This window comes from Chaetodon auriga (genome assembly GCF_051107435.1).
Source record: "Chaetodon auriga isolate fChaAug3 chromosome 23 unlocalized genomic scaffold, fChaAug3.hap1 SUPER_23_unloc_1, whole genome shotgun sequence".
NCBI classification, from domain to species: domain Eukaryota; kingdom Metazoa; phylum Chordata; class Actinopteri; order Chaetodontiformes; family Chaetodontidae; genus Chaetodon; species Chaetodon auriga.
The window spans coordinates 53365-78724 of NW_027481911.1; the positions used below are offsets into that span (position 1 = coordinate 53365).

General features: G+C 43.3%; 2 protein-coding genes across 2 annotated transcripts; one reads left to right on the forward strand and one right to left on the reverse strand.

The window, feature by feature from the left end:
- Positions 1 to 3239: 3239 nt before the first annotated feature.
- Positions 3240 to 13521, forward strand: LOC143317623 (protein NLRC3-like). The gene is made up of 9 exons (XM_076725723.1): positions 3240 to 3314; positions 4464 to 4542; positions 4701 to 4917; positions 5072 to 6848; positions 8666 to 8839; positions 10422 to 10595; positions 12438 to 12484; positions 12653 to 12770; positions 13494 to 13521. The coding sequence occupies exons 1-9, from the start codon at positions 3265 to 3267 to the stop codon at positions 13519 to 13521; spliced, it is 2664 nt and encodes an 887-aa protein (XP_076581838.1). The 5' UTR covers positions 3240 to 3264.
- A 3227-nt stretch (positions 13522 to 16748) lies between these two features.
- LOC143317607 (NLR family CARD domain-containing protein 3-like) lies at positions 16749 to 25062 on the reverse strand. The gene is made up of 8 exons (XM_076725698.1): positions 25008 to 25062; positions 23760 to 23838; positions 23385 to 23601; positions 21442 to 23230; positions 21183 to 21356; positions 19025 to 19198; positions 17457 to 17503; positions 16749 to 17293 (listed from the first exon to the last, which is right to left on the reverse strand). Exons 1-8 carry the CDS (start codon positions 25055 to 25057, stop codon positions 16749 to 16751), a joined length of 3075 nt encoding a protein of 1024 aa, XP_076581813.1. The 5' UTR covers positions 25058 to 25062.
- Between the last annotated feature and the right edge of the window lie 298 nt (positions 25063 to 25360).

Genomic DNA, 25360 nt, shown 5'->3' on the forward strand with positions numbered 1-25360 from the left:
ACTGCAGTTTATCGTCTCATATGTACTTCAGCATGTTTTTGTTTCCAGACTACAGTAAAAATCAGTGATTTTAGTCTCTTCAGAACTAAAAATGTTCATTGAATTATTGGATTGTTTGACTTTTTCAGTTGTGTTTGATAAAACCAGAGAATAACTTGATTTGTTCACAGTAACTAACACTCAGTTAAAGTGATCTCAGGTTTTAAAGCTCACTAAAGACACTTCCTGCAGCCCAGATGAACACGTCCGCAACTGGCAGTGATCAAGGGTCAACATGTATTTCATCTTTATTTGCTCAATAAAACATGAACTTGATGAAAACTGATGTCAGTGTCAGTCAGATCTGATTAAAGTTTAACTCTCTCAGGCCTCTCTGGCTGTTTGGACCGTACTTTCATTCTCTCTGGATGTTGTGGAACAGATTGTTTTCTCCGTCTCAGCCTCCAGCCAAAGGTAAAGAATCAACTCTGAAATGTTTTACTCGTTAGCACAAGCTGTCGTTAGCTTAGCTTCAGCACAAACGGCATCGATCTGCAGCTCCGTCCATCATTTCTCCAAACTCTGAGTTTAACTGTGAACTCTGGACGAAGGAGCTGAAAGCAGCTCCGTTAAAAACATCGGCCATGTTGTGTGGATGTTTGTGAGTGTAAACGCTGGAATAAGAGCAGAAGCAGAGCGAGTTGATCCTCAATAGTTGATGTGGAGACAGCAGGAAGGAGCATTCAGAGGGCTGTGAGGAGCTGAAACCTTTTATTTCTCAATTCAGTCTGTAACTGTGTCACTAAATGAGCTGTCAGAGCTCTGAACTCTCCTCCAACAGCAACGAGTGTCGCTTCTTTTTCTCACTTTGTGCTTCAATGTGATCAAGAATCAAATCAAAGATTCCTCTTTTAATATGACCAGAGAGGGTTTGATTGAGACAGGCTTTTATTTTGAAAGGATCTCTCAGTGGTGGAAAGAAACTAATTTACTCAAGTACTGCAGTTAAGTACAGACTAGAAGTACTTGTATTTTGTTTGATTATTTCTACTCCATAAATATTTGACTTTTACTTCATTTTGTGACTTTTCAAATTAAGACTTTAAATCAAATCAAATGATCAATTCGTTAAACTTCCTAAAAGTCAATAAAACAGTTAAAAGTTGCTCCACGTCGACCGACTCCAACATTAAAGTACCCAATACCCATCAGTGATACAATAATCCAGTAATCTAACTGTTCAAGGAGCCGTTCTGATGGACTTTGTTCTCACAGGTGAAATCTAATATTTGTTGCTGCCACATTAGTTTGTGTGAAGTGAAGCTTCATTTTTGATCTCAGTTTAATCATCGCGCTGCCTCTGTGGACTTTGGCTCCCTATCAAGGTTCAGCGTTGAGCTTCATTGTCTTTATAACAGGACTGACCAATAAAATGCAGTTACAGCTCCTCCAAGATTTGACATGAGAATAAAACACTGAAACAGAGCAAAGTTTAGAACAATATCACAAAAGAAATAAAAAGGAAAACTAAATTAGATTGACAGGAAGATACAGTACATATATATACATACACATGTACACAGATAATCATGTACTGTGTGCAGTATGAGTGTAATATACAAGTTATACTGCAAAACCTGAGACAGTGGGAATGAGGGCAGTGCAAAGGTGATGGTGGTTTTGTGCAAAAGAACAACAGCAGAATAATCCAATGTAAAATCCACGAATGCAGCAAAATGTAAAGAACAATTCTCGATGTGAAACCTGTCGAACGTGTCGAGCTGAGGTCCATCACAATCACCTGGAGACACTTTGTCACAGTCGGTCCACTTTTATGTCACGACCACGTAAAGAAACTTTCAGTCATGTTGAATTTACTGAATAGGCATCAAGTGTGTGTTCACCTCACTGCGGCCTCATGGCGCCATCTAGTGGACTGATAGAAGTACAGCAGCTCGGCCTCACACTGCTGTCTGACTGCATTCAGCTGACACTGATATGAAAGACGAGATAACAGCCAATCAGAGGAGCAGCAGCTGATATTTGGACAGGAGAAACCATGAAAGGATGATTTCAGCTGATGTGCACATGAATGATTTGTGTTTCCTCTCCAGATCAATGTGTATGTGAGCTGACGTGAGTTCAGCAGCATGAATCGGTGTGAGGACAGAGAGGAGGGAGTCCGTCCCTCTAAAACCAGTCTGTGTGGGGACGATGACGGCCAGACCGAAGCTCAGAGGTGAGACCAGGATCTCTGACTGTCCAGGACTCGTCTCCATGTCAGAGCACTCGAATCTCTCCACCATCATTATTCACACTCAAAGCTCTGTGTGTGTTGTGTTGAAGGCCAGAGCAGCAGGACCCACCAGACTCTGCTGGACCTAGAACTGGACCTGGACCTGGACCTGGACCTGGACCCAGCTGCGTGTCCCTCAGGAGTGACAAGTCAATGGATTACTTCATTCATTTTAAACAGCAACATGTCTCTGACAGACAGTAAGTTGTTCTCAGTATGAAACTCGTGTTGGACAATTTGACCTGAAATGTCCACATGTCCTCCTAATGTTGTCCACTGCTGATGGTTGTCCTCATTAAATCCAGTCTGACCAGTTGTCCATCTAATGTTCATGTTGTCCCAGAATGATGATGAAGGTTAGAGCTAGATTAGTGTTAAAGGACATTTGTCCAGTCTGTCCCTAAACAGCACTGACATGTCCACATGTGGACACTGAAAGCTGAGGACAATATGAGGCTTCAGCACAAATCCAGTGGGGACCTTCCAAAGTCTCTTGACCATCAAACTTCCTCTTTGAATGTTGGACTAAAATGCTTCAGTGACCATCATCTCTAAATAACAGTCAGGATATTTGTGCTGAGTCTCGTGATGCAAATGTTAGAAAACAGACCAACAGAGTCGGTGCTGATGGACTCCACAGTTTAGTTTGTTGTCTGTCAATCACAGTAAAATCTGCTCAGAAATCAGTCCGTTGAGTCCTGCTTTGGTCCAAGATTTGATGGACAAATGAAGCGATGATCCACAGGCTGAAATCATTCAGCTTCATGTTTGATTGAACTTTGGTGTGTTGATCCTTTTCTTGTTGATAGCTGCTAGTTTCTCCAGCAGCTTCTGAGTCTGAAGAAGAAAAAGTCAATTTCCGTCCCTGGTGGTCTTCCTCTGTGTCTGACAGGATCTATGGGAGACCAGCCTCTGCTGGACCTGGACCTGGATCTGAATCTGGACCTGGACCTGAACCCAGCTGTGTGTCCTTGAAGAGTGAACGGTCGATGGGTCGCCTCGCTGATTTTAAAGGAGATCGATCGTCTGCTGCAAAGAGGTAAACTGTTAATAACATCAAAATATTACAGATTCTTGTTTGAACTGTTATTTATCCAGAGAAGTTTTTTAAACCTGTTTGTTTATTTTCAGCGTCGTTCTTCTTCTCATTCATTTATATCCTCACATGTGGAAGCTGCCCAGTATAACCAGTCTTCAACTCTTGACTCCAGCTGAACATTTCCTCCACACACACCTTCTGACTGATGACTGCATGAGTATAAAACAGTGACTTGATTGAGGCTAACAGATGCTAACGAAGGCTAATCCTGATTCCACTGAGTTCCTCCATCAAATCAACATGTTGTGGTTTTCAGTCATGTGACAACACAAACACAAACATGTCAGTGATAACAGCTGGACTGAGATCAGCTGCTGTGAAACACAGAATGAAGCAACACAGAGAGTCTGAGGAAACACACAGTCTGTTTGTGATTGATGCTGCTGATGGATTCACAAAGTCAAGAACGACACTGACGGTGGCATCATGGCGCCTCACATCAGGCTGGAGTTGTGCCTCTGTGAAGACGTCTGATGCAGAGAAGGGTGTTATGGGTAACTAAAGGCTGCAGGAGGTCAGAGAGGAGACAAAGCTCAAATATGTGTTGCGTGTCAAACAAGTGGACAAGAACAAATACATGTTGTCCAAGAATAAAAGAAAGAGCCAGAACAACTTCTATGAGCAACAGCTGCACCTGTTTCCTTCATGTAGTCCAGAGAAGAACGTTCCAGCTTTCATTTGAAACACAGCTGGATGTGAAATCACCCTCAGCTTTGCTTTGATCCAGTATCCTCTCATGTTTCACTCACTTTATTGTGACTCACTGCCAATTTGTGCTGGACAGGTAGCATCCAGTGAGCTTGTGTGAGCTGTGTGATGCTGTCCACAGTATTATAGGGGTCAATGAGAACTGGAGGGACTCAACCAGACAAGCTGGTGAACCAACACAGTAAAATGAAAGCTGCACAGAAATGCAGACTGAACTGTTGATTCACGGTGGGATCAGCAGTACGAGCATCACTTTAATGTCAGTGGAAACCATCTGATTCAATGTTGGAATCAACGCTTCAGCTCAAAGGACCTTCAGCTGGTGATTGTCTCTGTGTGGACGGACATGATGTGAGCTAATTCTTCATGATTCCTCCACAGAGTCCACCAGGAGAGCTCAGAGGTTCCCAGTGGTCAGTCTGCCCAGCAGCATCAAACTCACGTGGACTCCATATTTATGGTCTGTACATGTACAACAGCTGCTTTCACATCTGTTCTGTTCACAATAATCTCCACACTGCACTTTTTAGACCAGTGGACCATCAGTCTGTCCAACATGGATCTGATGTTTGCTTCCATGATTTCAGTTTGAGTCATTCATATCATCTTCTGTTCCAGCTGCTGGAGGAGAACATTGTCTCTTTTGTGAGGAACGAGCTGAAGAAGATCAAGACGGTTCTGAGTCCAGATGACCCAGAATGCTTAGAGAGTCAGGGGGAGGATGAGGATGAGGATGCAGAGCAGAGGAGGAGCAGCAGAGAGGCATTTCTGGAGATCACACAGCACTTCCTGAGGAGAATGAAGGAGGAGGAGCTGGCTGAGCATCTGCAGAGCAGTAAGAGGATTTCTCTAAAGGTTTAACGGCTGGATCAGTGGAACATTCACTGAGGTCTCAACAGATGGACCAAAATATGTTCAGACAAGGACATTAAATTCTCATCTGAACTTTATCAATCACTTATTGATTTATTTGTTGTGTCTTCATTCAGAACTTTTTGCTCCAGTTTGTCAGCGTAAACTTAAATCTAACCTGAAGGAGAAGTTCCAGTGTGTGTTTGAGGGGATCGCTAAAGCAGGAAAGCGGACCCTCCTGAATCAGATCTACACAGAGCTCTTCATCACAGAGGGAGGGACTGGACAGGTCAATGATGAACATGAGGTCAGACAGATTGAAACAGCATCCAGGAAACCACACGGACCAGAAACCACAATCAGACAAGAAGACATCTTCAAACCACCTGGACGAGATGAACCAATCAGAACAGTGATGACAAAGGGAGTGGCTGGCATTGGGAAGACGGTCTTAACACAGAAGTTCACTCTGGACTGGGCTGAAGACAAAGCCCACCAGGACATACAGTTCATGTTTCCATTCACTTTCAGAGAGCTGAATGTGCTGAGAGAGAAAAAGTTCAGCTTGGTGGAACTTGTTCATCACTTCTTTTCTGAAAACAAAGAAGCAGGAATCTGCAGGTTTGAAGAGTTCAGGGTTTTGTTCATCCTTGACGGTCTGGATGAGTGTCGACTTCCTCTGGACTTCCACAACAATGAGATCCTGACTGATGTCACAGAGTCCACCTCAGTGGATGTGCTGCTGACAAACCTCATCAGGAGGAACCTGCTTCCCTCTGCTCGCCTCTGGATAACCACACGACCTGCAGCAGCCAATCAGATCCCTCCTGAGTGTGTTGACATGGTGACAGAGGTCAGAGGGTTCACTGATGAACAGAAGGAGGAGTACTTCATGAAGAGGTTCAGAGACAAGGAGCAGGCCAACAGAATCATCTCCCACATCAAGACATCACGAAGCCTCCACATCATGTGCCACATCCCGGTCTTCTGCTGGATCACTGCTACAGTTCTGGAGGATGTGATGAAGACCAGAGAGGAAGGAGAGCTGCCCAAGACCCTGACTCAGATGTACATCCACTTCCTGGTGGTTCAGTCCAAAGTGAAGAACATGAAGTATGATGGAGGAGCTGAGTCAGATCCTCAGTGGACTCCAAGGAGTAGGAAGATAATTGAGTCTCTGGCAAAACTGGCTTTTGAGCAGCTGCAGAAAGGAAACCTGATCTTCTACGAATCAGACCTGACAGAGTGTGGCATCGATATCAGAGCAGCCTCAGTGTACTCAGGAGTGTTCACACAGATCTTCAAAGAGGAGAGAGGACTGTACCAGGACAAGGTGTTCTGCTTCGTCCATCTGAGTGTTCAGGAGTTTCTGGCTGCTCTTCATGTTCATCTGACCTTCATCAAGTCTGGAGTCAATCTGCTGTCAGAACAAAGAACCTACCATGACTCTGCAAAGACACATCTCAACCAGAGTGCTGTGGACAAGGCCTTACAGAGTCCAAATGGACATCTGGACTTGTTCCTCCGATTCCTCCTTGGATTTTCACTGCAGAACAATCAGACTCTCCTACGAGGCCTGCTGACACAGACAGGAAGTGGCTCAAAAACCAATCAGGTAACAGTCGAGTACATCAAGAAGAAGATTGAAGAGACACCTTCTGCAGAGAAAAGCATCAATCTGTTCCACTGTCTGAATGAACTGAATGATCGTTCTCTGGTGGATCAGATCCAACAGTCCTTGAGTTCAGGAAGTCTCTCCACAGATAAACTGTCTCCTGCTCAGTGGTCAGCTCTGGTCTTCATCTTACTATCATCAGAAAAAGATCTGGACGTGTTTGACCTGAAGAAATTCTCTGCTTCAGAGGAGGCTCTTCTGAGGCTGCTGCCAGTGGTCAAAGCCTCCAACAAAGCTCTGTAAGTACAGAGATAGTGAAGTTTCTTCATCAACAAATACTCTGATATCTAACTTACTGTTTACTTCCTTCCTGTGTCTCTTCAGACTGAGTGGCTGTAACCTCTCAGAGAGAAGCTGTGAAGTTCTGTCCTCAGTCCTCAGATCCCAGTCCTCCAGTCTGAGAGAGCTGGACCTGAGTAACAACAACCTGCAGGATTCAGAAGTGAAGCTGCTGTCTGCTGGACTGGAGAGTCCACACTGTGCACTGGAAACTCTCAGGTCAGATCAAGTTACTGTTTGCATTGACAAGCATAGAGGCTGTATCATGTGTAGCTCTGGAGGATGAACTACAATGTAAGTTTGACAAAACAGCTTTCTTTGTTCACTGAGGATTCCTTCATCAGTCTCTGTGCAGATTCCAAAAGAAGAGATGTTTGGTTCATCGACACTGTTCCTGCAAATAAGACAAGAGAGACATGCTGACAGAAAGCTACGAGCCGATGATAAATACCAATAGACTCATCAGTTGATCTAATAGCTGCAGTACCAGCAGTGTCAAATGAAACTGACAGTAAATCAGGACCAAACATAAAACCAGGATCCAAAGTGGTCTCTAGATTCTGTACCTTCATCATTCTTTTAGTGTGTTGAAGATCTGCTGAGTCAGATTTAAAGTGTTAATATGACCTGAAGCAAACAGAGACAAAATGATTGATTACCAGCTAAATGCAAGAAGGTTCCTGTGGCTGAAAACAACATGAAGCATCAGGTTTGTTCTGCTGTGGTCACACGGCTTTGAACGTCTGGATCAGCAGGTCTGCAGACAGAACGTATTCCCTCAGCTGAGAGTCTGGATCCTCATAGAGAAAACCATCAGGAGAAGAATTAAAGTTCAGTCTGAAACTGTGAATAGAACCTCGTCTGGAGCAGGTCAGGTGTGGGCAGGGTTTGTTTTGACCAGAGAGAGAGGACTCATCAGGGAAGATGGCGACTGCAGGGTCCATCCAATGGCTGGACAGACTGCTGTTGGCAGGTGCTGGTCCAGTCTCAGAGCTGGGTCTGGGTCCAGCTCGCCAGAGAATGAAGCAAAGTGGTGCTTGATGTGTGTGGCCATCAGGAGGGATTGTGACAGCCTCAACCACAGACACAACCAGAGCTCCATAGAACACAGCCTCTATGGCTGACTCAAACTGTTCCTCTGAATATATCACACAACTCTGAGCTTTCAGTCAGTGGAACAGCAGCACAGCTGTGTTCTTACAGACATGAGGACAATGAATGGACGCCTGCGTGGACTGAGAGACGCTCAGTGAATTATTTCCTACCAGCTCAGTGAACTTGTAGCCGAAACTTCAGTGTCACTCACAAAGATAGGAAAATTGTGTTTCAGTCTCTCAGACTCTGAAACTTCACTGCTGAAAATATCTGAAGTATATTCAGATTATCTGTTTGCACAAAACCTTTTCAAACATGGAAAAATATTTCTACAGCTAAACTTTCATTTGTGAGATTTTTTCAATCAAACTCACACATTTCAGATTCGAGCATACTATTTTTTCACATGCACACAAAAGACGATGTTCAACTGAAGGCTGTGAAATTATTTCTGATCATCATTTCACAAAAACTCAAAATATCAATGAGCCTCATTTTCTCCCAGATTCAATTTTTTAATATCATGTGATGTTGGTTTCTGGATATCTGTTTGTTCCTGATTCAGTGATGATTTATTGTCACATCTACAACATGTTTATGATGGAACAGCAAAGATTTGAACACACGCTGAGAAGAGACTCAACATTTTAAAATAAATGTTCTTTTTCTTCTTCTTCTTCAGACTGAGTGGCTGTAACCTCTCAGAGAGAAGCTGTGAAGTTCTGTCCTCAGTCCTCAGATCCCAGTCCTCCAGTCTGAGAGAGCTGGACCTGAGTAACAACAACCTGCAGGATTCAGGAGTGAAGCTGCTGTCTGCTGGACTGGAGAGTCCACACTGTGCACTGGAAACTCTCAGGTCAGATCAAGTTACTGTTTGTATTGACAAGCATAGAGACTGTATCACGTGTAGCTCTGGAGGATGAACTACAATGTACGTTTGACAAAACAGCTTTCTTTGTTCACTGAGGATTCCTTCATCAGCCTCTGTGCAGATTCCTAAAGAAGAGATGTTTGGTTCATCGACACTGTTCCTGCAAATAAGACAAGTGAGACATGCTGACAGAAAGCTACGAGCCGATGATAAATATCAATAAACTCATCAGTTGTTCTATTAGCTGCAGTACCAGCAGTGTCCAATGAAACTGACAGTAAATCAGGACCAAACATAAAACCAGGATCCAAAGTGGTCTCTAGGTTCTGTACCTTCATCATTCTTTTAGTGTGTTGAAGATCTGCTGAGTCAGATTTAAAGTGTTAATGTGACCTGAAGCAAACAGAGACAAATGATTGATTACCAGCTAAATGCAAGAAGGTTCCTGTGGCTGAAAACAACATGAAGCATCAGGTTTGTTCTGCTGTGGTCACACGGCTTTGAACGTCTGGCTCAGCAGGTCTGCAGACAGAATGTATTCACTCAGTTGAGAGTCTGGATCCTCATAGAGAAAACCATCAGGAGAAGAATGAAAGTTCAGTCTGAAACTGTGAACAGAACCTCATCTGGAGCAGGTCAGGTGTGGGCAGGGTTTGTTTTGACCAGAGAGAGAGGACTCATCAGGGAAGATGGCGACTGCAGGGTCCATCCAATGGCTGGACAGACTGCTGTTGGCAGGTGCTGGTCCAGTCTCAGAGCTGGGTCTGGGTCCAGCTCGCCAGAGAATGAAGCAAAGTGGTGTTTGATGTGTGTGGCCATCAGGAGGGATTGTGACAGCCTCAACCACAGACACAACCAGAGCTCCACAGAACACAGCCTCTATGCCTGACTCAAACTGTTCCTCTGAATATATCACACAACTCTGAGCTTTCAGTCAGTGGAACAGCAGCACAGCTGTGTTCTTACAGACAGGAGGACAATGAACGGACGCCTGCGTGGACTGAGAGACGCTCAGTGAATTATTTCCTACCAGCTCAGTGAACTTGTACCTGAAACTTCAGTGTCACTCACAAAGATAGGAAATTTGTGTTTCAGTCTCTCAGACTCTGAAACTTCACTGCTGAAAATATCTGAAGTATATTCAGATTATCTGTTTGCACAAAACCTTTTCAAACATGGAAAAATATTTCTACAGCTAAACTTTCATTTTTGAGATTTTTTCAATCAAACTCACACATTCAGATTCGTTCATACTATTTTTTCACTCGCACACAAAAGACGATGTTCGACTGAAGGCTGTGAAATTATTTCTGAACATCATTTCACAAAAACTCAAAATATCAATGAGCCTCATTTTCTCCCAGATTCATTTTTTATATCATGTGACGTTGGTTTCTGGATGTTTATTTGTGATTCACTGATGATTTATTGTCACATCTACAACATGTTTATGATGGAACAGCAAAGATTTGAACACATGCTGAGAAGACACTCAACATTTGAAAATAATAAATTAAATAAAAATAATAAATTTAAAATAAATGTTCTTTTTCCTCTTCTTCTTCAGACTGAGTGGCTGTAACCTCTCAGAGAGAAGCTGTGAAGTTCTGTCCTCAGTCCTCAGATCCCAGTCCTCCAGTCTGAGAGAGCTGGACCTGAGTAACAACAACCTGCAGGATTCAGGACTGAAGCTGCTGTCTGCTGGACTGGAGAGTCCACACTGTGCACTGGGAACTCTCAGGTCAGATCAAGTTACACAAAAATATAGCTGAAAATATCTGAAGTATATTCAGATTATCTGTTTGCACAAAGCCTTTTCAAACATGGAAAAATATTTCTACATCTAAACTTTCATTTGTGAGATTTTTTAAATCACACTCACACATTCAGATTCGTGCATACTATTTTTTCACATGCACACAAAAGATGATGTTCGACTGAAGGCTGTGAAATTATTTCTGATCATCATTTCACAAAAACTCAAAATATCAATAAGCCCATTTTCTCCCAGATTTTTTGTAAAAGTGTTGACATCTTTCTTTAACCCCAGAAGTCCACACATTTGACACATAAATATATTGATTTGCAGATTTTTTCTCTCAATGTTCCTTTTATTAATTAAGTCTGGCTGAGATGGAAATCATCATTTCTGTGTTTTTGTCATATGACTTTGATTAGTGGACATCACTTTATTCCTGATTCAGTCATGATTAATTACCACAAAGGTGTCGCTGAGGACCTCAGGAAGTGAAGTGTCGAGTGTGAAGTCGTTGACCTCAAACACAGAAACTGTTGAGAATTATTATGTGTTGTAAATTCTCCCATGTGATGCTGCTCAACCTATCAGATCTCTACGTTTTGAGAGCAATGATTTGACGGACACAGCAGGACCCTCAGATGATCTTCCATGTGTGTTGTTCTGTGTGTTTGCAGGCTGTCAGGCTGTCTGATCACAGAGGAAGGCTGTGCTTCTCTGGCCTCAGCTCTGAGATCCAACCCCTCCCATCTGAGAGAGCTGGACCTGAGCTACAATCATCCAGGAGACTCAGGAGTGAAGCTGCTGTCTGCTGGACTGGAGGATCCTCACTGCAGACTGGACACTCTCAGGTATGAAGAGGCTGCTGCAGCCACAGTCAGTCAGTGTGAAAGAGGAGGAAGAGCTGGAAACATGTTGTCTGTCTTTTTGGTTGATGGTGGATGTGAGTGAGACATGAACAATCACACATGGAGGAAACCTTTGTCCTTTGATCAGAACATAAACACTGGTTGAACATGAAAAGGACATATTTGTGTTGGAGGTCTCAAGGAGAACATCTCCAGGAACAAACATGATAATGACCTGTTGATCTCTGCATGGTAAAAGAACTGTCTGTCAGTTTGACAAATGTCCTTTTTGTCCTCAAAAGACATAAAAACAAGCTTCCAATAAGTCCAAAGCAGTTCTATTTAGTTCAAACTGCTGGAACCTGACAACCACAGGACAGAGCAGGACTTTTGAGATACTTCATTCAAGTGTTTTTCCTCAAAATGTTGGACTGTTCCTTCATCAGTGGAGAACAATTGGACTGAACATGGTCTTCACAGCAAACATGGCTTGTAAATATTTCCATGTGCAGACATCAAGTGGCTCTTCTTGTTCTGGTGAACTTCAGGAAGTTTGACATGAAAAGATTTCCACACAACAGAGTCATGATGACTTGTCTCAGATATTGAATTTATTGACAGTATTCACACCCAATCTAATCAATGATTAAAGCTCTTTTGGTTTGTTCAGTGAAGACAAAGTCAGACTGATTATTAATCATCACAGGTGGGAGAGCGAGAGAGCGATCAATGAGTGAAGCAGCTTAGAATAGAAGTCAGCAACAGATTGAAATGAGGAAATGAGCTGATGAAGGCAGATTTAATGATGAGAGAGAATCAGTGTCGCTGTCAGTGTCTGAGCAGAGCTGAAGAGGTTTAGGGGCAGCAGGGAGAAGCAGGCCGGATCAACATGTTGTGTTTGTGTGTATGAGAATGATGTAACGTCCATGTTTGCATGCTGAAAGAGGAGGTGCTGCTCTGACCCCCCTCCTCCTTTCAGGGTGGAGCCTGCTGGAGTCCGATGGTTGAGACCAGGTCTGAGGAAGTGTAAGTGTGTCTTTAATTTGACTGATGAAAACAAAGCAGAGCACATTCAGCCATCTTCAAACTGTGACATCACTCATTCACATCTCTGATGTCATCATCAAACTGTCCATCAATCAGCAGATGATGGATCAATAAGTGCAGCTGTTTTCTTCTTCTTCTCTCCATCAGATTCCTGTGAACTCAAACTGGACACAAACACAGTGAACAGAAACATCAAACTGTCTGACAACAACAGGACGATGACGTATGTGATGGAGCGTCAGTCATATCCTGATCATCCAGACATGTTTGACTGGTGTCCTCAGCTGCTGTGTGGAACTGGTCTGACTGGTCGCTGTTACTGGGAGGTCGAGTGGACAGGAATCGTTCATGTATCAGTGAGTTACAGAAGAATCAGAAGGAAAGGAGACAGTGATGAGTGTGTGTTTGGAGAGAATGATCAGTCCTGGAGTCTGTTCTGCTCTGATGGTCGTTACTCTGTCTGTCACAATAAGAGAGCAATATCCATCTCCTCCTCCTCCTCTGTCTCTCACAGAGTAGGAGTGTATGTGGACTGTCCTGCTGGCACTCTGTCCTTCTACAGAGTCTCAACTGCCTCACTGATCCACCTCCACACCTTCAACACCACATTCACTGAACCTCTTTATCCTGGCTTTGGGTTCTGGTCTGGTTCCTCAGTGTCTCTGTGTCCTCTGTAGGAGGGAAAGTCTCCTCCTGTTAGAGAAACACTGCTGAACAGATCAGTTGAGTCTGTGCAGGATCTCAGTCACATCAGTCTTTCAGGTTATTGGAATAAATTGATCAATGAACTTTGTTGGAAATGATTGAAAAGATTCCTCATTTACTTTGTGAACTTCTTCCACGTCCAGTCCTTTTAAGATGGAAGCTGTGATCATTAAACTGTGGAAACACTGTTGACTTGAACCTTCAGCTGTGTGTTGATTTTATTCTGGATCTTGTTCCAATCAAAGCTGAATGTTGCTGTGAGTGTTTTCTGGTCTTTCTTCAGGTCAGGACTGCTGACCGGACTCAACTGAAAGATACGAGAAACGCCAAAAGTAAGCCAAAAAATAAATAAATAAATAGAAAATAACATTACACAGCAAGAAATACACATGCACACACGTAATATAAATGCGCACATAAACGGTAAGTAGTTTTTCCCTCTCCATCCTATAAATATTCTCTACAGTCTCTAGCCATTTATTTACTTTGGGGGCTTCCAACTTTTTCCAGTTTCTTGTTATTTGTTTGAGTGCTGTAATTCTCAGAATCCAAAATAAATATTCTTCATCCTTTTGAAGGCCATTAAAACCTATTCCTAACCATAAAGTGTGTTTATTAAATTGGCCCAATTTCCCAAACATCTGTTCTATTATGTGTATGACTTCTGACCAATACATTTCTATTTTTTTACATGTAAAGAATATGTGAGTGTGGTCCGCTTTGTCTTCCCCGCATTCCCTCCAGCAGCTAGAATTATTCTGTGTATATTTGCTTAACATCACTGGTGTTCTAAAATACTGTATATTTATCTTCCAAGCATATTCTTGGCAGAAGGTGATTTTATGTTTGAGAAATGATCTTTAAGACTCTGATTCCACTCGTCATCTGATATAGATGTTTTCAGTTCTATCTGCCATTTATCCTTAATGTTATTTATGTCTTCGGTTCCGTAATCCTGAAATATTTGATATATTTGTCCAGTTATATTTTTCAAATTATGGTTTTGATTGGCCTTTATCATATGTCTCACAATGGGATGGAGATCTCCAAGAGATGTAATTTGGACTTTTTCCTTCAAATAGTTTCTCACTTGCAAATATCTGTAAAAGTGATTCTTGTTTAAACCATATCTATTTACTGTATTTTCAAAAGAATCCATTGCTTCTTCCTTGTACATTTGATAGAATCTTGTGAGGCCCTTAATCTCCCATTTTTAAAAACATCATCAATACTATTTGGAATAAAATCTGGATCCCAGGCTATCTCTCTTAAACAAGTGATTTCCTGTTCCTTAACTCTGGTTATTTTACATATTCTTCTCCAGATTTTAAATGTGTTATGTACAGAATAACTTTGTGTTTTAATCTGTGCTTTTTTCGAAACTGAGAAAATCAAAGTACTGAGTGATTCAGCCAAATTAAACTCAAAGAGTTTCCATTTGGGTCTCATCTCATTATTCATCCATATTAAAATTGGTTTCACCTGTGCTGAGTAACAGTAGTTAATTACATTTGGTAATGCAAGTCCCCCTCTTTCTTTCTTTCTTTCTTTCTTTCTTTCTTTCTTTTTTTTTTTTTTTTGTTGTTGCAAAATTTTAAGTTTCACTTTTGGCTTCTTTTCGTCCCATAAAAATTTTCTAAGCAGCCCATCCCAAACATTAAAACTTGTGGGTGGTATGTATGTAGGCAGATTCTGAAATAGAAACAAAAAGCATGGCAAAACATTCATTTTAATGATATTTATCTTTTCAGATAATGTGAGAGGTAAGATTTTCCACCTATTCAGATCTTGCTTTACTAAATTCTCCAGATTCTCGAAATTACAATGATATATTAGGTCTAAATTATTGGGCGGGAGGCGCCCTTAGGGGGGGGGGGGGGGGGGGGGTACTGTTAAGGCTGTGGTCCTGAGTTGTCCTTTTCCCCTGTTCACATCAAAACAAACCACCTGATTCAAGCCTTCAAAATAAAACATTAAGACCTTTTTGTCTGAAATCAATATTCAGACATCAAACAGCTGCAGAAACAGCCCGTTTGTATGAACATCGTGTCTTCAGTTGATCTATCTACTAAATTTTTGAGGAGAGGCTCACCGTGTGTTTGTGTGTTCAGGAGGCTGAAAGTGATGATGGAACGTCTGACTGAGTTTAAAGTGAGAGAATCAGCTGATCACATGATCAACATCCTCATGACAACAGCAACAAGGACACACTGATGCACAAAAAGCACAACACACACCAACACACAGACACACAACCTTTAAAACACACAGAGGAAGAAACACAACATTTGGCAATAAAATCACACAATTTAGAAGATAAAATGTACAAAAAGTCCTAATTTAAGAAGAAAAAGTGACATATTTCAAACGTTTGGAGGACAGAGTCCCATCACAATACACAACAACACACAGAAATACACACAGAAACACACAGAGACTCAGTCAGTACGACACTGCAGTAAAACGGTGAAAATGTGAAATATTTTGTGGAAAACATTGAGAGAAGGCTGAATTTTAGAGGAAGGTTTTGAATATTAAGCAGAGATTTTGCAGGAAAACCAGCGTTTGTTCGTGTGTTTCCTCTCAAAGTTCACAATTTGTCGTGTCTTCAGTGTGAAATCTGGACTCTGTGGTGTTTCCATTCATCTGACTCACATTGATTCCTCTCGTGGGCTCCCTCCTCTTCATCAGTGGGATGATGCTGCCCCCTGCTGGACTGGAAGAACTTGACAATCTGCACAGTTTCATGAAGGTGTCAGCGACTCAAAACCTGACAGGACAAAACACCTTCACTGAACTAAAGAGAGCAGCTTCATCTCAGTCTGCGCTTTGGCTTTTTGTCACACTGTGGCCAAAAGTGTGTGGACGGCTGAACTTTCACTCATTGTGTGATTAACGTAACTGTGACACTGTGTTCATGCCTGTGCTGCCACATCAACCTCCAGTTTTCTGCGCTCAGCCTTTGCAGCAGATATTGAAGCTGCTGTTTGATCCCAGTCGGACACCAGAGCATCACTGAGGTCCAACACTGATGTCGGTGATCAGGTCTGGCTCACAGTCAGTGCTCCAGTTAATACCAAAGGTGTCGGATGTGGTTCCAGTCATGGCTCTGTGAAGACCAAGTGAGTTCTTCCACACCAAACTGGAAAAAAAACATTTCTTTATGGACAACAGCATCAGAAAAGTTTCTCTGTATCTTTCAGCTGAGTCCGGGCAGCAGTCCTGACCTGAAGAAAGACCAGAAAACACTCACAGCAACATTCAACTTTGATTGGAAGAAGATCCAGAATAAAATCAACACACAGCTGCAGGTTCAAGTCAACAGCGTTTCCACAGTTTAATGATCACAGCTTCCATCTTTAAAGGACTGGAAGTAGAAGAAGTTTACAAAGTAAATGAGGAATCTTTTCAATTATTTTCAACAAAGTTCATTGATCAATTTATTCCAATAACCTGAAAGACTGATGTGACTGAGATCCTGCACAGACTCAACTGATCTGTTCAGCAGTGTTTCTCTAACAGGAGGAGATTCTCCCTCCTACAGAGGACACAGAGACACTGAGGAACCAGACCTGGACCAGAACCTGAACCCAAAGCCAGGATAAAGAGGTTCAGTGAATGTGGTGTTGAAGGTGTGGAGGTGGATCAGTGAGTCAGAGGAGACTCTGTAGAAGGACAGAGTGCCAGCAGGACAGTCCACATACACTCCTACTCTGTGAGAGACAGAGGAGGAGGAGGAGGAGATGGACATTGTTCTCTTATTGTGACGGACAGAGTAACGACCATGAGAGCAGAACAGACTCCAGGACTGATCATTCCATCCAAACACACACTCATCACTGTCTCCTTTCCTTCTGATTCTTCTGTAACTCACTGATACATCAACTCTTCCTCTACACTCGACCTCCCAGTAACAGCGACCAGTCAGACCAGTTCCACACAGCAGCTGAGGCCAGTGGTCAAACCTGTCTGGATGATCAGGATATGACTGACGCTCCTTCACCAGTGTCATCGTCCTGTTGTTGTCAGACAGTTTGATCTTTCTGGTCACTGTGTTTGTGTCCAGTTTGAGTTCACAGGAATCTGATGGAGAGAAGAAGAAGAAAACAGCTGCAGTTATTGATCCATCATCTGTTGATTGATGGACAGTTTGATGATGACATCAGAGATGTGAATGAGTGATGTCACAGTTTGAAGATGGCTGAATGAGCTTTGTTTTCATCAGTCAAATTAAAGACACACTTACACTTCCTCAGACCTGGTCTCAACCATCGGACTCCAGCAGGCTCCACCCTGAAAGGAGGAGGGGGGTCAGAGCAGCACCTCCTCTTTCAGCATGCAAACATGGACGTTACATCACTCTCATACACACAAACACAATATGTTGATCTTCTATTCTAAGCTGCTTCATTCATTGATCGCTCTCTCGCTCTCCCACCTGTGATGATTAATAATCAGTCTGACTTTGTCTTCACTGAACAAACCAATAGAGCTTTAATCATTGATTAGTGGACACGGTTCTCCCCGTCATGTGTGACCATGCTTCATGTGTTCATTAGAAGTGTGAATACTGTCAATAAATTCAATATTTGAGACAAGTCATCATGACTCTGTTGTTTGGAAATCAAACTTCCTGAAGTTCACCAGAACAAGAAGAGCCACTTGATGTCTGTACATGGAAATACTTACAAGCCATGTTTGCTGTGAAGACCATGTTCAGTCCAATTGTTCTCCACTGATGAAGGAACAGTCCAACATTTTGAGGAAAACACTTGAATGAAGCATCTCAAAAGTCCTGCTCTGTTCTGTGGTTGTCAGGTTCCAGCAGTTTGAAATAAATAGAACTGCTTTGGACTTATTGGAAGCTTGTTTTTATGTCTTTGGAAGACAAAAAGGACATTTGTCAAACTGACAGACAGTTCTTTTACCATACAGAGATCTGTCCAAACTGCATCAATTATGACCAACAGGTCATTATCATGTTTGTTCCTGGAGATGTTCTCCTTGAGACCTCCAACACAAATATGTCCTTTTCATGTTCAACCAGTGTTTATGTTGTGATCAAAGGACAAAGGTTTCCTACATGTGTGATTGTTCATGTCTCACTCACATCCACCATCAACCAAAAAGACAGACAACATGTTTCCAGCTCTTCCTCCTCTTTCACACTGACTGACTGTGGCTGCAGCAGCCTCTTCATACCTGAGAGTGTCCAGTCTGCAGTGAGGATCCTCCAGTCCAGCAGACAGTAGCTTCACTCCTGAGTCTCCTGGATGATTGTAGCTCAGGTCCAGATCTCTCAGATGGGAGGGGTTGGATCTCAGAGCTGAGGCCAGAGAAGCACAGCCTTCCTCTGTGATCAGACAGCCTGACAGCCTGCAAACACACAGAACAACACACATGGAAGATCATCTGAGAGTCCTGCTGTGTCCATCAAACCATTGCTCTCAAAATGCAGAGATCTGATAGGCTGAGCAGCATCACGTGGGAGAATTTACAACACATAATAATTCTCAGCAGTTTCTGTGTTTGAGGTCAACGACCTTACACTCGACACTTCACTTCCTGAAGTCCTCAGCGACACCTTTGTGGTAATTAATCATGACTGAATCAGGAATAAAGTGACGTCCACTAATCAAAATCACATGACAACAAAACAGAAATGAGGATTTCCATCTCAGCCAGACTTCATTAATGAAAGGAACATTGAGAGAAAAAATCTGCCAATCAATATATGTATGTGTCAAACGTGTGGACTTCTGAGGTGAAAGAAAGACGTCAACACTTTTACAACAAACAGTAACTTGATCTGACCTGAGAGTTTCCAGTGCACAGAGTGGACTCTCCAGTCCAGCAGACAGCAGCTTCACTCCTGAATCCTGCAGGTTGTTGTTACTCAGGTCCAGCTCTCTCAGACTGGAGGACTGGGAGCTGAGGACTGAGGACAGAACTTCACGGCTTCTCTCTGAGAGGTTACAGCCACTCAGTCTGAAGAAGAAGATGAAGAAAAAGAACATTTATTTTAAAATGTTGAGTCTCGTCTCAGCGTGCATTCAAATCTTTGCTGTTCCATCATAAACATGTTGTAGATGTGACAATAAATCATCACTGAATCAGGAATAAATAGACATCCAGAAACCAACGTCACATGATATAAAAAATGAATCTGGGAGAAAATGAGGCTCATTGATATTTTGAGTTTGAACATCATCTTTTGTGTACATGTGAAAAAATAGTATGCACGAATCTGAATGTGTGAGTTTGATTTAAAAAATCTCACAAATGAAAGTTTAGCTGTAGAAATATTTTTCCATGTTTGAAAAGGTTTTGTGCAAACAGATAATCTGAATATACTTCAGATATTTTCAGCAGTGAAGTTTCAGAGTCTGAGAGACTGAAACACAAATTTCCTATCTTTGTGAGTGACACTGAAGTTTCAAGCTACAAGTTCACTGAGCTGGTAGGAAATAATTCACTGAGCGTGTCGCAGTCCACGCAGGCGTCCATTCATTGTCCTCATGTCTGTAAGAACACAGCTGTGCTGCTGTTCCACTGACTGAAAGCTCAGAGTTGTGTGATATATTCAGAGGAACAGTTTGAGTCAGCCATAGAGGCTGTGTTCTGTGGAGCTTTGGTTGTGTTTGTGGTTGAGGCTGTCACAATCCCTCCTGATGGCCACACACATCAAGCACCACTTTGCTTCATTCTCTGGCGAGCTGGACCCAGACCCAGCTCTGAGACTGGACCAGCACCTGCCAACAGCAGCCTGTCCAGCCATTGGATGGACCCTGCAGTCGCCATCTTCCCTGATGAGTCCTCTCTCTCTGCTCAAAACAAACCCTGCCCTGCTGCATCAGTGATTTTTCCAGGCTCGGTGCGTGTGGAGGGACAGCCAGAGGCAGGTGGTGCCGTGGACTCCGGCCTGTCCACTATGTCCAGCCTAGAGACACTCCGTCAGCAAAGGGTGGAGCAGCACCAGGCCAGGTGCGAAGGATGATCACTGCCTGATCTGAGGATTGGTTGTGGTCAAGATTACCCACTCAGGCCAGATAGTGACAGAGACTGTGACAGCCAAAGAGGTCAGTGTGTTTCCCGGGAAAACTACAGCTCACAATCCACTGGATGAGCACGGCAGGCTGTTTGTTTTACAAAGCAAACAAGAGAAAAACACAACCAGAGGGCTGAACTCCAAACAGAGACCAATGGTCAGCAGGTCTGTTGAGCTGAGAACAGTTTTCAGTGTTATGAAGATCTCTGTGGTGACTGATACTGCACACCTGACCTGCTCCAGACGAGGTTCTGTTCAGTTTCAGACTGAACTTTAATTCTTCTCCTGATGGTTTTCTCTATGAGGATCCAGACTCTCAGCTGAGGGAATACATTCTGTCTGCAGACCTGCTGAGCCAGACGTTCAAAGCCGTGTGACCACAGCAGAACAAACCTGATGCTTCATGTTGTTTTCAGCCACAGGAAACTTCTTGCTTTTAGCTGGTAATCAATCATTTTGTCTCTGTTTGCTTCAGGTCATATTAACACTTTAAATCTGACACAGCAGATCTTCAACACACTAAAAGAATGATGAAGGTACAGAATCCAGAGACCACTTTGGATTCTGGTTTTATGTTTGGTCCTGATTTACTGTCAGTTTCATTTGACACTGCTGGTACTGCAGCTAATAGAACAACTGATGAGTTCATTGGTATTTATCATCGGCTCGTAGCTTTCTGTCAGCATGTCTCTCTTGTCTATTTGCAGGGACAGTGTTGATGAACCAAACATCTCTTCTTTAGGAATCTGCACAGAGGCTGATGAAGGAAACCTCAGTTAACAAATAAAGCTGTTTTGTAGAGGCAGCTCACACAAAGAAGAGCACACTTTAAAAGTTTTGTCAAACTGATTCAGAGTTCATCCTCCAGAGCTAAACGTGATACAGCGTCTATGCTTGTCAAAACAAACAGTAACTTGATCTGACCGGAGAGTTTCCAGTGCACAGTGTGGACTCTCCAGTCCAGCAGACAGCAGCTTCACTCCTGAATCTTGCAGGTTGTTGTTACTGAGGTCCAGCTCTCTCAGACTGGAGGACTGAGATCTGAGGACTGAGGACAGAACTTCACAGCTTCTCTCTGAGAGGTTACACCCACTCAGTCTGAAGAGACACAGCAAGGAAGCAAAGAGTAAGTTAGATATCAGAGTATTTATTCATGAAGAAACTTCACTATCTCTGTACTTACAGAGCTTTGTTGGAGGCTTTGACCACTGGCAGCAGCTTCTGAAGAGCCTCCTCTGAAGCAGAGAATTTCTTCAGGTCAAACGTGTCCAGATCTTTTTCTGATGACAGTAAGATGAAGACCAGAGCTGACCACTGAGCAGGAGACAGTTTATCTGTGGAGAGTCTTCCTGAACTCAAGGACTGTTGGATCTGATCCACCAGAGAACGATCATTCAGTTCATTCAGACAGTGGAACAGATTGATGCTTTGCTCTGCAGAAGGCGTCTCTTCAATCTTCTTCTTGATGTACTCGACTGTTACCTGATTGGTTTTTGAGCCACTTCCTGTCTGTGTCAGCAGGCCTGGTAGGAGAGTCTGATTGGTCTGCAGGGAAAGACCCAGGAGGAATCGGAGGAACAAGTCCAGGTGTCCATTTGGACTCTGTAAGGCCTTGTCCACAGCACTCTGGTGGAGATGTGTCTCTGCAGAGTCATGGTAGGTTGTTTGTTCTTCTGACAGCAGATTGACTCCAGACTTGATGAAGGTCAGATGGACATGAAGAGCAGCCAGAAACTCCTGAACACTCAGATGGACGAAGCAGAACACCTTGTCCTGGTACAGTCCTCTCTCCTCTTTGAAGATCTGTGTGAACACTCCTGAGTACACTGAGGCTGCTCTGATATCGATGCCACACTCTGTCAGGTCTGATTCGTAGAAGATCAGGTTTCCTTTCTGCAGCTGCTCAAAAGCCAGTTTTCCCAGAGACTCAATCATCTCCCTGCTCTCTGGAGTCCACTGTGGATCTGACTCAGCTCCTCCATCATACTTGATGTTCTTCACTTTGGACTGAACCGCCAGGAAGTGGATGTACATCTGAGTCAGGGTCTTGGGCAGCTCTCCTTCCTCTCTGGTCTTCATCACATCCTCCAGAACTGTAGCAGTGATCCAGCAGAAGACCGGGATGTGGCACATGATGTGGAGGCTTCGTGATGTCTTGATGTGGGAGATGATTCTGTTGGCCTGCTCCTTGTCTCTGAACCTCTTCCTGAAGTACTCCTCCTTCTGTTCATCAGTGAACCCTCTGACCTCTGTCACCATGTCAACATACTCAGGAGGGATCTGATTGGCTGCTGCAGGTCGTGTGGTTATCCAGAGGCGAGCAGAGGGAAGCAGGTTCCTCCTGATGAGGTTTGTCAGCAGCACATCCACTGAGGTGGACTTTGTAACATCAGTCAGGATCTCATTGTTGTGGAAGTCCAGAGGAAGTCGACACTCATCCAGACCGTCAAGGATGAACAAAACCCTGAACTCTTCAAACCTGCAGATTCCTGCTTCTTTGGTTTCAGGAAAGAAGTGATGAACAAGTTCCACCAAGCTGAACTTTTTCTCTTTCAGCACATTCAGCTCTCTGAAAGTGAATGGAAACATGAACTGTATGTCCTGGTGGACTTTGTCTTCAGCCCAGTCCAGAGTGAACTTCTGTGTTAAGACCGTCTTCCCAATGCCAGCCACTCCTTTGGTCATCACTGTTCTGATTCGTTCATCTCGTCCAGGTGAGGGTTTAAAGATGTCTTCTTGTCTGATTGTGGTTTCTGGTCCGTGTGGTTTCCTGGATGCTGTTTCAATCTGTCTGACCTCATGTTCATCATTGACCTGTCCAGTCCCTCCCTCTGTGATGAAGAGCTCTGTGTAGATCTGATTCAGGAGGGTCCGCTTTCCTGCTTTAGCGATCCCCTCAAACACACACTGGAACTTCTCCTTCAGGTTAGATTTAAGATTTAATTGACGCCGACAAACTGGAGCAAAAAGTTCTGAATGAAGACACAACAAATAAATCAATAAGTGACTGATAAAGTTCAGATGAGAATTTAATGTCCTTGTCTGAACATATTTTGGTCCATCTGTTGAGACATCAGTGAATGTTCCACTGATCCAGCAGTTAAACCTTTAGAGAAATCCTCTTACTGCTCTGCAGATGCTCAGCCAGCTCCTCCTCCTTCATTCTCCTCAGGAAGTGCTGTGTGATCTCCAGAAATGCCTCTCTGCTGCTCCTCCTCTGCTCTGCATCCTCATCCTCATCCTCCCCCTGACTCTCTAAGCATTCTGGGTCATCTGGACTCAGAACCGTCTTGATCTTCTTCAGCTCGTTCCTCACAAAAGAGACAATGTTCTCCTCCAGCAGCTGGAACAGAAGATTCTATGAATGACACAAAGTGAAATCATGGAAGCAAACATCAGATCCATGTTGGACAGACTGATGGTCCACTGGTCTAAAAAGTGCAGTGTGGAGATTATTGTGAACAGAATAGATTTGAAAGCAGCTGTTGTACATGTACAGACCATAAATATGGAGTCCACGTGAGTTTGATGCTGCTGGGCAGACTGACCACTGGGAACCTCTGAGCTCTCCTGATGGACTCTGTGGAGGAATCATGAAGAATTAGCTCACATCATGTCAGTCCACACAGAGACAAACACCAGCTGAAGGTCCTTTGAGCTGAAGTGTTGATTCCAACATTGAATCAGATGGTTTCCACTGACATTAAAATGTTGCTCGTACTGCTGATCCCACCGTGAATCAACAGTCCAGTCTGCATTTCTGTGCAGCTTTCACTTTACTGTGCTGGTTCACCAGCTTGTCTGGTTGAGTCCCTCCAGTTCTCATTGACCCCTATAATACTGTGGACAGCATCACACAGCTCACACAAGCTAACTGGATGCTACCTGTCCAGCACAAATTGGCAGTGAGTCACAATAAAGACAATGAAACATAAGAAAACCAAAGAGAGAAGCAGAGAATACTGGATCAAAGCAAAGCTGAGGGTGATTTCACATCCAGCTGTGCTTCAAATGAAAGCTGGAACGTTCTTCTCTGGACTACATGAAGAAAACAGGTGCAGCTGTTGCTCATAGAAGTTGTTCTGGCTCTTTCTTTTATTCTTGGACAACATGTATTTGTTCTTGTCCACTTGTTGGACACACAACACATTTTTGAGCTTTGTCTCCTCTCTGAGCTCCTGCAGCCTTTAGTTACCCATAACACCCTTCTCTGCATCAGACGTCTTCACAGAGGCACAACTCCAGCCTGATGTGAGGCGCCATGATGCTGCCGTCAGTGTCGTTCTTGACTTTGTGAATCCATCAGCAGCATCAATCACAAACAGACTGTGTGTTTCCGCAGACTCTCTGTGTTGCTTCATTCTGTGTTTCACAGCAGCTGATCTCAGGCCAGCTGTTATCACTGACATGTTTGTGTTTGTGTTGTCACATGACTGAAAACCACAACATGTTGATTTGATGGAGGAACTCAGTGGAATCAGGGTTAGCCTTCGTTAGCATCTGTTAGCCTCAATCAAGTCACTGATTTATACTCGTGCAGTCATCAGTCAGAATGTGTGTGTGGAGGAAATGTTCAACTGGAGTCAAGAGTTGAAGACTGGTTATACTGGGCAGCTTCCACATGTGAGGATACAAACGAATGAGAAGAAGAACGATGCTGAAAATAAACAAACAGGTTTAAAAAATTTCTCTGGATAAATAACAGTTCAAACAAGAATCTGTAATATTTTAATGTTATTAACAGTTTACCTCTTTGCAGCAGACGGTCGATCTACTTTAAAGTCAATGAGGTGACCCATCGACCATTCACTGTTCAAGGACACACAGCTGGGTTCAGGTCCAGACTCAGATCCAGGTCCAGGTCCATCAGAGGCTGGTCTCCCATCGATCCTGTTAGACACAGAGGAAGACCACCAGGGATGGAAAATCACTTTTTCTTCTTCAGACTCAGAAGCTGCTGGAGAAACTAGCAGCTATCAACAAGAAAAGGATCAACACACCAAAGTTCAATCAAACATGAAGCTGAATGATTTCAGTCTGTGGATCATCGCTTCATTTGTCCATCAAATGTCGGACCAAAGCAGGACTCAACGGACTGATTT